At 38.5% G+C, this 12820-nt stretch overlaps 2 protein-coding genes across 2 annotated transcripts; one reads left to right on the forward strand and one right to left on the reverse strand.

Annotated features, from left to right (window-relative positions):
- Positions 1-246: 246 nt before the first annotated feature.
- LOC145778432 (phytanoyl-CoA dioxygenase domain-containing protein 1-like) lies at positions 247-12401 on the reverse strand. The gene is made up of 9 exons (XM_082589911.1): positions 12305-12401; positions 11837-11980; positions 10973-11096; positions 10323-10441; positions 4699-4720; positions 4250-4378; positions 3193-3338; positions 2578-2678; positions 247-1919 (listed from the first exon to the last, which is right to left on the reverse strand). The coding sequence occupies exons 1-9, from the start codon at positions 12341-12343 to the stop codon at positions 1856-1858; spliced, it is 888 nt and encodes a 295-aa protein (XP_082446037.1). The 5' UTR covers positions 12344-12401; the 3' UTR covers positions 247-1855.
- Positions 5764-10348, forward strand: LOC145778431 (sphingomyelin phosphodiesterase-like). The gene is made up of 10 exons (XM_082589910.1): positions 5764-5868; positions 6054-6173; positions 6487-6705; positions 7137-7298; positions 7624-8190; positions 8425-8548; positions 8620-8749; positions 9009-9170; positions 9342-9562; positions 10021-10348. The coding sequence occupies exons 1-10, from the start codon at positions 5770-5772 to the stop codon at positions 10212-10214; spliced, it is 1998 nt and encodes a 665-aa protein (XP_082446036.1). The 5' UTR covers positions 5764-5769; the 3' UTR covers positions 10215-10348.
- Positions 12402-12820: the final 419 nt, after the last annotated feature.

Genomic DNA, 12820 nt, shown 5'->3' on the forward strand with positions numbered 1-12820 from the left:
ATCTTTAATTCCCGGTTTTCAAAAATTTCTATGTAAAGTTGTAAGGTATAAACAAGTTTTTTTATTAAAATAACGTTTCTTAATTTTTAAAAAAGATTGAAAAAAATAGGGGGGTAGGCCTACTATTGATTTTTCAAAGGGGCCACGGTGTAAAAAAGGTTGGGAACCCCTGAGCTAAATGCATCAAGATGTGTTCCCCTCACGACCATCAGCACTCTTGATAACGCACCATGGCCGATCTTCATAGCAAACGTTTATTTATACAATTCTTGAAAATATCAGCTATAGCCTATAAAGCTATAAAATTAGCCTATTGGCTGTTGTTTTTATTTTTGTTTGTAACATTTCTTTTATTTCCCTTTCTATTTTAAATTTTTCTGAAGGTGTTGCAACCGTGCCAAATTTCTTTCAACTTAATAACTTACTTCCGTCACAAGCACGTTTCAACGTTCGCGTTTTGTCGCTTCTACCCTTTTCTCGACCTTTGCTATGTTGACGTGTATTGGTTTTGCTGTGATGGTCAGAAATAAAAACAACTGAACTGAACATATTATGAGAATCAACGCAAGATGAAGTCTTTCTTACACCTCCACAACATAACCAGTTGTCATGCAATTTGTTAAGAGCTAGGCGTAAATTGTGGACACGGAACTCTGATAAACAAATTCACAATGTTTCAGGGCGGATGTTTGTTGGCAATTTGCTTGTTAGAATATAACACAGCAAAAAGCTTGACACATTTAAACATCGAAATTTGTTACTGTGCTCAACATACTGAAGAACTACAAAAAACATTGCGCGAAAAGCAACGGCAAAAGTTAAATGGGACAAATGCTGAAGAGAAAAGCACAGGCTCTGCTTGATATGAGAAGACAACTGAACCAGATTTACTTGGAGAGAAAGTAGTTGATCACGGCGTCAGCAAAAAAATCAGTAAAACAAGAAAAAAAAATGCATAAGTATTAAGTATCAAATATACAGGATCATTAACATCATATAAAAGCTAACTATATGGAAGTCAATTAAATGCGGTTAAGCGGGTTCGCACTAAATATAAAGTAATAATAACTTATAGCACGATGACTCCACTTTAGTAATCGAATGCAAGCTCATGTCTGTTGGCGAAGATAAACCCTAGAATCTAAATAAGTTTAAATATTATGCAGTTTAAATGAAACGTGTGTGGAAGGTCAATTGTTTCACGATCCTTGAAAATTTCGAGGCGATTCAGCTGGAATTATTCCATTAACGTTTTTGAACATGTTTTTCCGAAAATTGAATGAGGCTGAGGCTGTTTACCAGGCATTTACAGTGGATAAATGACATGATGCGTTCTGTTGGTGCAAATAAAGCTAAACTATCTTTTTTCTAGTTCAAACTTTGAGCGCGATAATTTTTGTCCAGAAGTAGAATTTTCATTTTGCATATTTAGTTGATTTCAGCAACATGGTGTTGTATTTTGCCATGCTAGACAGGTAGTCACTACCTGGTCTAGCTCCCTGAAGAAGTCAGTCGGGTCTGATTGACAAAACGTCGGAATAAAAGCAGATTGTCACTTTATACATCGTGTGATGGTTTAGCTTAGTGTTTTTCCGAAGTTTGCACAATGAATATTTGGCACAAGCATTATTCCACCAAGTAACCTTTCGTATCAGTAGCTTGCTAATCTCAAAGTCGTGTTTTAGCCTGCTCTTTTATGATTAATGGCTGCAGAGAAATTTAATTTCATTGCATAAATTGAATACTCAATACGAGGAAGGAACATAATGACGATGATGCATAAATTGAACGAATACGTAATTAAACACTGAGAAGCGATTACAGTTTCAATTAAAACAATAGCAAATATTGCATTCTACTGAATTTTAGAATCATCAAACACGGCTGGAAATTCTTTCATTGACTCTGTCGGCTGCAACCTGTGGATCAACAAATACAATCTGTGAAGCAACATCTATCACTGTCACCATCTGTCAATCAACAAAACAAGCTGCAACATCGTTATTGATCAACACATCTCAACCCTTTCGCACCCAGTATCATATTAAAATGATGCTTGGTGATGCTCACGCAACGTTTTGTTTTACACTGCCATGTTCAAAACAACGTGATCAAAATTTGCTTATAAGTTAAAAGGCAAATGAAATAGCATGTCCACAGCAATAAGTGTCACAGAAATGGTTGCAATAAAGCGTGATACAGTATTCTGTCGGTGTCAAGGGTGAAAATGCAGGTACTTGTTTTATGTCCACAGGTGAAAGAAAATAACTTTCGTTATTCGTTTGTCATAGACACAGACACAGTTACGCGGCGCTGGTTCGGCTCTTGGGGTGTGCGGCTGTGCGCTTGAGCAAACCATTTCAGGACAGCTCTCCATTCAGCAGCACCAAGTGGATGGAATAAATCCGCGGCAACACTACTTCAACAACAATCGAAAACTTCACTCTGTCAATCTCTGTAACCGGCACTGCGTCAAAAGCCTCAATAAGTATTTGAAACTACCAGGAATAACCTATCAAAGGCTTTGTCAGTGCGAGAATAAAGATTCAAAGCCAACCAACCAAGTTACCTACTTACCAATTTCGTTCACACCAATTTGTGTTGTCTGTCTCTGTGACATGAAAGGTATAGATGTTACGGGATTTGTCTGATGTATTCTTGGTACTGCGATGTTGGACCTGATGAAAGACCAAACGCTTAAAACTGTCACTTTAGCAAGAGTTGACATATAAGAAATGAACACTATTGATGGGACATCAGGATTTGAAATAAAAAAAAACTATTGTTCAATTGTTTTTTGATAAAGAAAATGAAGTAGAAGTCGATAAAGATTAACATACTTAAACAGCCTGAATCAATGGGCCACAAACACAACAGTCAAAACCAATGATTTTATACAGATGTTAAATGACAGAGAAATAGGGAAAACCATGATAGCCAATGTCTGTATCAGATCAGGCAAATTATTATCAACTTCGGTGAAAGAATTTATGGACGTACGGTGGAATGCTGCGTAAACACTTTGCCATCTTTTTTAAACAACACACAACAAAGTATTCGTTATTACATTTCAGTTTACTGAAATCGTCAGCAGACAAACAGAACAAGTTAAGAGCAAATAAGTGCAATAAAAAAACAATACATTAAAAAACGCAAACAAACAAAATTGAATGCAAATCAAAGATCACTCACGTTTCCGTCGATAAGAACCAAGGAACCTCTTTTCACCGGAGCGGGTTCGAAATCTGTGAGTGGGCGGAAGTCTATCGACCCTTCGAACAGGAGAGCGGGTAGAGCTCCCTCTACTGGATTTCTCACCATCCGACGAGTTGGTTTGGCTGGAAGTAACAACGACTTGGACATTTTAAGGGTGTGAAAACAATCGGATTAGCATCAGGTTTATTTTCATCATGCAACCATTCCCGTGGACGTCGTTATTATAGCGACGTCCACGCTATTCGTCAATCATGATGGGTCTACTTTTTGGGGTATCCAACTTTATGCCTGGGCCATGTAGATTTAAATTTTAAGCGGATGCCTGGGAAGACAAGGAAGCCAATCTTTGTGACCACCTTTAAGCATGTCAGTATGTACCTTACTGCGATACAGCCACGCGACCTGAATAGGTGTTCAACTGACACTTTTCGCAGTGAAATCGTTAATAATATTACCCAGGTAATAATTGAAATGAGTGATATGGTCAAACTTTTAATTCATGTAAGTGTGGCCACCACGTCAAAAAGAAATCGAGATATCAACCAACAAGGTGAAATTTATTTGCAGCAAATTTATCAAAAAGCATATACCTTGCATCACATATTTTACATTAAGAACGTTTACTTCTATTGCTATCGTAAACATACAACCTGGCAACTCAATCTACTCATCAACCGACGTTTGTCACACGAGTGTAAGTCCAAGAAGGATAAAGATCACGCACAGGTGTAAAACCAGAGTTGCCAGATAAATTTTGCTCTTTCAAAAGTAACCTTCGGCCAATATGATTGAATCACAGCTGTGCTGCATGTCTCGGGTTAGCACCACCAGATACCCAAAACCAAAACGGTAATATAAAAATAGAGTGCCACTTATGTCAGTAGGCTATGACAATAGAATGGATTACTATTGATTACCAAGGACGAAAATTGAGAGAAGCAGTCGATGGCATAATATCGGTAGAAGTTAAAAAGCAGCTGTTATGACAACCAACAACTTTCGGTATAACAATCACAAACATATTCGTACTAACTTGTTTTATGAGACCCTCTGACAAACTGCAGACATGAATTTTCCAACATTGCATCTTCAAGAGCGATCCAGAAACCAACGAGCTTTGAAGGCTCGGAGTAGAGGAATGTGGAATCAATGTGCGGGGCCACTGCAATAAAATGGATAGGCAAGTTATTTTGCCGGTCCTAGAAGTGCTTAAAGTAAGTTCTTTGAAACGTGAGACTGTGGTAATGACACTCACGCTGACGGACGAAAAATCAAAAAGCATTATTTACTTAACATTAAAAATTGAATACAAATTATTTAAGAAACTTAATGGTTCTGATGAGCTTAAAATGTCGTAATCAATTTATTGGACTATGAATTTTTGCGAACATTATTGTAACTAATACGTGTTTTTCACGACCACTTTTTAGCAAGATTTGTTAAAAATAACATATCAAAAACATTATAAATCTAATAACTTACCTTCTCCACCAATTTTAGGCGGCTGAAAAAAAAACAAAAAAACACAAACATCAAAAGGGGTTTTTAAAATAACCACAAGCTATTCATAATGTCAAGTTAGAAAATGTCAGCTCGTCTTTCACACCAGTTAAAAGGATAGCCAAGATAGCAGAAGTGCCAGAAGAAAAAAAAAACAACTAGGAGTTACGTGTGAAATTGTAAACGTTAAATCTAAAGCAGACCACGTTGGCTGGATGCAGACAAAAACGTCAAAATGCATTTCATTTTAAAAACATATCAATTGTTGAGAGTGGCGTTTTTGTGTTGAAACACATTTTTGTAAGACGTGCGAGTGGCTGCTGGCGGCATAGCACACTACATCCACGTGAATGCAATCGAAAACTCTTGAATTCATCCTAGAGCAAATACCAGCCATCAACGCTAACGTATACAACGCTTCAACGTCGTCAAACACCAAAGCAATGCAAAAAAAAGTAAGTTTCGTTAGCTGAAATTACACCGAGTTTGCAAGAAGAATATTTAATTTAAAAAGCGAAACATTGCACTTGTCAAAGGCCAAGAGCAAGTTGCAGAACAATCCAGACAGGCAAGTAATGAAATGCAAGACAAGCGGATGCAGAGCACCACCGTTCATCAGAAGCATTGTGCCGGTCGGACAGAAGAGAGCAGTGATGTTGACTCAAATCCGTTTTAGAGACGAACAGGACCTACTGAAAAGCTTTAGAAGACGGTTTTCATCCTTTTAAAACAGTTTTTTTTTCAGTTTTATCCACCAAATACTGCTACTTCAACCTATGCCACAACGACAGTAAAGCAAGTATAACGCTTATGGCACTAATCTGGTTAAATAATCTAATAAGTATGGTAAAACCGAGTAACGGTGCTCCAAGAACAGGAAGTCGTGAATGTGAAAAAGGTGTAGGAAGTAAGAGTATGTTTTAAATTGAGAGAAATTCTGTGATAACCTGATGCCAACGCAGTATATGAAAGTCATTTGACATTCACAGCCTTAGTTGATGCTTCGTGCAAACAACGACTGGCCACCACTGTTGCTTTTTTAGAGTACACAGCATGGAGTCCGTTCTGTTTCAGTTAGTTTTATTTTTTTGTTATTTCTTCTACTGTTTCTCCAACCCATTGAACAGAGATTTTCAATTTAAACCAGCATCTGTAAGTATCCAGAAAGTTCACATGGCTGTAACTAAACTTCCTTGTGTTGAAAGTAAAACTTAAGCTACGGTACTTACTGTCCTTGTGATGCTGTTTAGCTTGTATTACGTTAAGACTTTGAATAATTGGTGACGCACAACTTTACATTTTTTCTCGTCAAATGTTACGTTATTTTTATGTAACAGGACAACCACGTTTTAAGACTGCAGAAAATCACGCCACAACTTAACTCCGATGTAACGAAATTCAGCAATTTTGCACGTGATGTACACAAGAACAATAAAGCTGCTGGAATCGTTAATAAAGTAAGACAAGGCCTTAACTTTCCTTTAAAACTAAAATTAACTTCATATTTTTTTAACTCCGGTCATTTTATGCATAATTTTCGCTGTGCTAAGTTTGATGGCTAACGGGCACCTTGACTTTTGATGCTCCTTTTTTGAGTTGTAACGCCTGCAAAAAATGTTGGACAGAGATCGGTTGGGTATAAATCGCAAATTATTTGTAAGTATAAGTCACTTATCCACACTGTTGTGTGGTGCCACACATGCTAAGACAGTTCATACGTGAGCACTTCAATCATTGACTAGTGTTTTTAAACTGCAGTACGCTTTTCAGCACGATCTTGGGGAAAGATTAAGTGGAAGATGTTCAGCCTGTGTTTTGCTGGTCAGCTACGAAATGTCCAGGGTAAGAAAGTACAAAACATCAACAGACTTAAAAAGTGTTGAAGACTGGATTGCAGATGGATGTCAATACTTTGGAGTGGAATCTCCTGACGTTTGCCAAGGGGGAATGAAAATATTTGGCGATGAAATTATTCAAGTCTTTTCACAGGTATTATCCCAAATAATCCAATTACATGTTAAACTTTTAGTGTGTCCGCGTTTAACGATACAATGAAGAAAGCTGGCCAGGGAACAAATCCCAAAGCTTCCAATTCCACCACGTTCGCTGCTAAATAGGCCTACTTCTGTATAGTACTTGATTCAAGAGCGCACGAACTCTACAAATTTAGTCGCTTCCACGTGTTTGGCATTGACTAAGTCGGATGATTTTTAATGACAAAACACACGACAAATATTTTGGCCGTACGTACGCGCAGCAAATAGTGCACGTGGAGTAGATCAGTAGAGTACAAGATTCTGACTTGTGGCTTAAGTGTCATGATGCATTGATTCATCGAACAGCAGCACTTGGAATTATCCTAGTTTTTTTTTTACGAAATTTAAGTAGATAATTGTATTCCATGTCATGTATACTTCCAGGTCGATCTACCACCCCAACAGGTCTGTGGGGTTTCATTGCCTGACGTTTGTAGTCAATTCCACCACCTGATTGCATCTGCGCAACAGTGGAATGTTCAACTTCCACCGAAAGCAAACGTCACTGTCAAACGGGTCTCAAACGCGGAAACAGCTCCAATTAAGGTTCTTCGTTGCTACTTCAAATAGTTTTATTGCAACTAAATACACTCAATTCATCATAAAACCTGGACTTTATCCCCTTTATGTACAGCTTCTATTCATGTAAAGGCATAGGCTACATAGCTTTTTCACTTGATTTTGCATAAGGTTATTGACGACGTTCTCAGGAGTTCGAGCAAAGTTTCAGTAAACTATGAAAAAGTTAGGAAGCTTTTCTATTGTAACCTATAGCCTAAGTACTTAATTAAAAGCATGATTTTGTTTCCTGTGCCGAGACATGGTATGCCGCATCTTCAACCTTTCACTGTAGGCCTGTGTTCTGTTACAGGTTCTTCAATTAAGTGACGTGCACATTGACATAAAGTATACTGTCGGTGCCATAGCCACTTGTGAGAAGCCCATTTGCTGCAGAGACCTTCCAGCTACGAGCGAAGATCCCTTTGTCATAGTGAACCCAGTGACCGGCAAAGCCGGCATCGGAAATGGCAAGCACAAAGTGATCCATTCATCTGATAAAGCGATGAAGTGGGGTGACCATCGGAATTGTGACCTCCCATGGTGGACCTTTGAAAACCTCTTGAAGCAGCTTTCAAGCAACCACACATCAGGCATACAGCCACTGGACTACATACTCTTTACCGGCGACATACCTGCACATGACTTATGGGCGCAATCCCAGAAAAGCCAGCTTGATTTGCTGTTTAACGTTTCTTCAACAATCACGAAGTATTTTCCTGACACTCGGGTGTTTCCAGCGGTTGGAAATCACGATAGTTTTCCAGCAAACAACTTTCCTCCTGAAGGACTGCCAGTCAGCGACAAGTTCAAAATCCACTGGTTGTACAGAGCTCTCGCTAAAGCTTGGAGTCCGTGGTTGCCTAAAGAGTCACTTGAGGTAGGAAACTACGCGTTAAGACTTCTATTCTGCTTATAAATTATTTATAGTTTCGGGAAAGAGTTTGCTTTCTTGTACCAAAGACGGGCAAGACACAACAATACAACAGACTTGAGCACTATAAAGATATATTTTACATATTTACACATAGTTTTAACAGTCGAACGTTTTTGGCTTCACTTAAGCCCTCATCATTTATATTATTTTCCCTTCATATCCTCAGCTTTGTTTCAGACTGTAAAGCTGGGAGGATATTACACAGTGCTGTTGAAACCAGGTTTTCGTATTGTTTCTCTGAACACCAATTTTTGCTACAGCGAAAATCTTTGGCTTTGGCTCGACCCCCGGGATCCTGCAGGTAATTTCAGCTCAAAGCATTGTAACCATGCCACTTAAGGATTACCAACATCAAACTCCATTCTTTTTTAGGAATGTTAGCGTGGTTTGTGAAGGTTCTTGCAAAGGCCGAGGAAGCTCACGAAATGGTGCAAGTTATTGGTCACGTGCCACCTGGTCGTGATCCAGAATGCTTGAGAGTGTGGAGCCAGAACTACATGAGGTAACGCAGTTGAGCGTACTTTGGCCATACATCTAAAGTAGTTTTTGCAATATTTGTTTACTACAAAGATAGCTCGTTCAACCTGTCCATCACAATAAAAGAGCAGAATTACGATTTAACTACATACATTACTTAGGTTTGTGCTTGTGACTTCGCAATTGGAAAAGATTAACGTGGCGACAATACGGCACGCTGCATAAGCAGACAATAAACCAACGCTATGCCGTTCCATGGCGTCCAATTCGACCTTTGTTTTCAGAATTGTTCAGCGGTTTAGCCACACAATCAGTGCGCAGTTCTTTGGTCACACTCACTATGACGAAGTTTCAGTCTTCTTTGATGATCAGTCAGCAGCACCAATTTCGACAGCCTACCTTGCTCCTAGCCTCACTTCATACACTGGCATGAAACCATCTTTCAGGTATGAGATTGCTAGTTTTTGATGTAAAAAGAGAAAGTAAAACCTCATGTCAACTTAAGTTGCGGTTCACAGTTCACACTGAACACGCAAATCCAGCCGTACTTGAGAGTTGAGAGCGTTTCATAAGAAAACCACACCACACTGAACTAAAGGGTCGTTTTTTTTTTCAAGATTATATGATGTCGAAGGACACAGTAAGGGTTCCTCTTGGAGCGTGCTAAACCACCAGACATTTGTACTGGATTTGTACAAGGCAAATTCCACAAACTTGCCAGTTTGGGAGTTGGAATATGCCGCATGCCAAGCATACAACTTGTCGACACTGAGTACCGATGCTTGGAGCAACATCATACGTTCTTGGATTGAGTTTTTGGGCACAGAGAGGACACAACGTAAGCAACTTTTACAGATAGTTTTAAAGCATTATAAATAGCCTTAAATTGTTGAAATACGGTTTTAACACTGCGTGCACAACCAACTGAGCAATAATTTCCTAATAATAATATTGATATTGAGCTTGGTGTTTCAATATTCGTGTATCAGTGCAACGCACAGGAAGTTTCACTTGAAAACGTTTTTTGCCGCATACCGGTGGCGTGGCGCTGTCATCGTCATGACAGCGAATGCAAAGTAGTGCAAATGGCAAAGTAGTGAACTTCGTTGCCGGAAATTTCAGCCAAACGTTTATGACATATTTGCCTGTCTAAGGCAAACGCGAAGAGCAAAAGTTACCATTTTAAATCGTCTAACGACGAAAAGCGACATTGGAACAATGCAAGTTTCAACTTGCTAGCTGGGCAGTGGGCAGGTTGCACATTTTCGGCACTTTAACGTCTACTAAATATTTCAGTGCCTCCTTCACTCGAGCAATACATTCGCTTCTACATGAAGGCAGCCTCTACATCTAACCCTGGCAACATGGCCTGCAGAACCATGACTTGCGTGAAAAATATTGTATGTGACGCAGCAAAGAACGTGGATTTTCCCGAATGTCGTTACGGCGATTCTGAAATGACTCAACATCCAAAGATCACAAGCTGTTAACTGCCTGCTAACTAAAGGCAAAGTTTTCGGCATCATTTAACATCATCGGACATTGCGTTTGTGTCTGAACTGCACATTGACATGTCATTACGCTTTATATTTATTTACCTTGAAAATATACATGCTTTGTGGTACCACTGGCCTGATAAAATCAAGTTTTCTGAGGATCTTTTGCACCCTTTCATCGAAAGTTATTTGCTTGAATGCTTCCACCTTTGTGTGGAACGCTGCAAATAGACAACTTCAGTGATTTCAAGCTCCGGGGAAACGCGTTCGGTACGGCATTTCCCCGCTCCATCGGTACACGCCTATTAATCAGATTTAGTAAAATAGCTCACTTGCATAAACTTTGCCCATGCGATGGTGGTAGGTTGGTATAATACATGTGACTTAAGTGAGTCTTGTCAGCATTACATAAAACTTTTGTCTTGTTAAGAGAATTAAAGTCCAGTTGCAATTGGGTCTTTCCGGATGTGTGAAGTTTAGCACAATTACCCCATTATCTTTATCTTTTTGGTGCTCAAACCATGTAGCCTGATGGTGCCGAACCCTTAATGTGTGATTTAAGTGCGATGGAGTGGGTTTTAATTACCTATGGTAGTCAACAAACCAGGCCAAAAGTTAAACCGTATGTACGGTGTAACTTTTTCGGTTTTTCGGTAAAAAAAAACTGTTTCGGTATCACGTTAGGTTTCACTTAACTAATTTCAAATTCCATCAATTACAAGGCTAGTGCTGCAATAAACGTCTTTTCTCACCGTGTCCCATTTTATTGAGTGCAAAATTTTTTGGTAACTTTAGGTCTCCATTTTTATCCATTGCTTCTGCTTCCCAAAAGTATCCGATCTTGTCAATAGTGCTGAATAAGTAGTTATTTTTCATCTGCATCAGTAAAGTATATATATGTTGAAAGTAGCAGTGGCACTGACATAAGAAATTGCAACAAACAATTAAACATGCTTACCAATCACTTCTCTACTAAATACAAAAAAAAGGATAAGGCTATACACTAGTAGCTAAGAAGCTATTGAAAAATGTTTTCGTTTTCCTTTACCTCCACCACTATATCACTTTTGCCCTCAATCAATGTAAACCTAATTCAATATGGCAGTTGTTCTGACCCATCCAGAATCGTCATGTAATATTTGAACAGCTCATGAGATTGTAGTGAAGTCAAATTATTGCACAAATGCACATGCTATACTTGAAATGCGGAAAAGATGAATTACATCAAAGAATCCCGATTGTTCTTTCAGCGATTATTACTACAAACCTTTAAACTGTGTCAGCATGGCAAAGGTGGATGGTAGATGAATATACATGTCACTACAAACCTTTAAACTGTGTCAGCATGGCAAAGGTGGATGGTAGATGAATATATATATAGCGCACCATAAAAGACCAATGCACTGTCAATAGTAAGCTACTATAGTGTATCAGAATGGCCCGTTTCAGTGAGTCCAATTCGGTGAGTCCGATCCCTTAATGGGGGATTTTTCAATTTTTTTTTTAATTATTGGGTACCGTTTTAGGGTTAGAGGTTAGGAACTCACCGAATCGGGCTCACCGAATAGTAGCAGACCCATAGTGTATAAAGGCTTGTAACAAATATGAACGTTTACTTGGTCATGTGAATCTGTGGTAAAAATAGCTTGGTGGTCTTTTGGGTTGACTTTGTCAACTAACTTTGAACACTCTTCCATTAACTTGTCACACTCACTGGGGGAAAGGAAATCCTCTATGATTAAGCATCCATCTTCAACGAACTGTAAAAGTAAATATATAGGTTTTAAAAGCCAAACTGATCAGCTGGTTTGGTTTGTTCATTTCACTGCAAGGTATGCCACCATAAAAAATTGGTACCAATCAGGTGACATGAAAAAAAAATGCCACAGATTTTAAAACACAGATGGAGAATTATAATCTTTCATTTTGTATGTTGTGTTAATAATTTATTACAATTCTGAAGTTTAATTTGTTGAAATACGGCTGGAAAGGTTTTGCAATATGGATATTGTAAATGTATATATATACTTACCATTTTCATACTTCATTTGTTTAACAAATTGCTATGTTTCATACAAAGTTACCTTTTGCTTCTGGTCATCACTGAATTCAAACTCCGGCATTTTGTAAAAATATGTTTACTTCAAATTGCAAATTCAATAGCAAAACTTATGCAAAAGATTAAAATAAATACATTTTTGTTAGTAGAAATCAGTTGAAATCGGTTAAAGGCATTAATCGCTTTATAGCATAATCCCAAACCATTCCCATTCACTTGTGAAAATAATTCAACAGTTAATCGCATAAATTAATGGAGCTGGTATATTATACAAGTCCCCCCACCACCCTTGGCAACTCATGACAAAGAGGAATTGACCAAAACATGTGAATTGAAGTGTGTGAACAGTAAAGCAAAGGTAAAGTAGTTTCACCCTATATGTTTGGTTGAGTCCTGTCTTTGTCATGAGTTGCCAAGGGTGGTGGAGGGGGACTTGTATACCACGTTAAGGACTGCTCTCCATTCAGTGGCATCTAATGGATGGAATAGTTCCCCGGCAACAAGACTTCAACAATCGGAAACTTCACTAGCTGTCAATCTC

This window comes from Aplidium turbinatum, chromosome 10, assembly GCF_918807975.1.
Source record: "Aplidium turbinatum chromosome 10, kaAplTurb1.1, whole genome shotgun sequence".
Taxonomy (NCBI): domain Eukaryota; kingdom Metazoa; phylum Chordata; class Ascidiacea; order Aplousobranchia; family Polyclinidae; genus Aplidium; species Aplidium turbinatum.

Coding starts and splice junctions, on each gene's coding strand:
- LOC145778431 (XM_082589910.1), top strand. CDS start 5,770: ATGGAGTCCGTTCTGTTTCAGTTAGTTTTATTTTTTTGTTATTTCTTC. Junction 8,549..8,619: donor CGACCCCCGGGATCCTGCAG/GTAATTTCAGCT, acceptor ATTCTTTTTTAG/GAATGTTAGCGTGGTTTGTG. Junction 9,563..10,020: donor GGGCACAGAGAGGACACAAC/GTAAGCAACTTT, acceptor TAAATATTTCAG/TGCCTCCTTCACTCGAGCAA.
- LOC145778432 (XM_082589911.1), bottom strand. CDS start 12,343: ATGCCGGAGTTTGAATTCAGTGATGACCAGAAGCAAAAG. Junction 10,442..10,972: donor ACTCAATAAAATGGGACACG/GTGAGAAAAGAC, acceptor GTCTATTTGCAG/CGTTCCACACAAAGGTGGAA. Junction 4,379..4,698: donor GCCTAAAATTGGTGGAGAAG/GTAAGTTATTAG, acceptor ATTTTATTGCAG/TGGCCCCGCACATTGATTCC.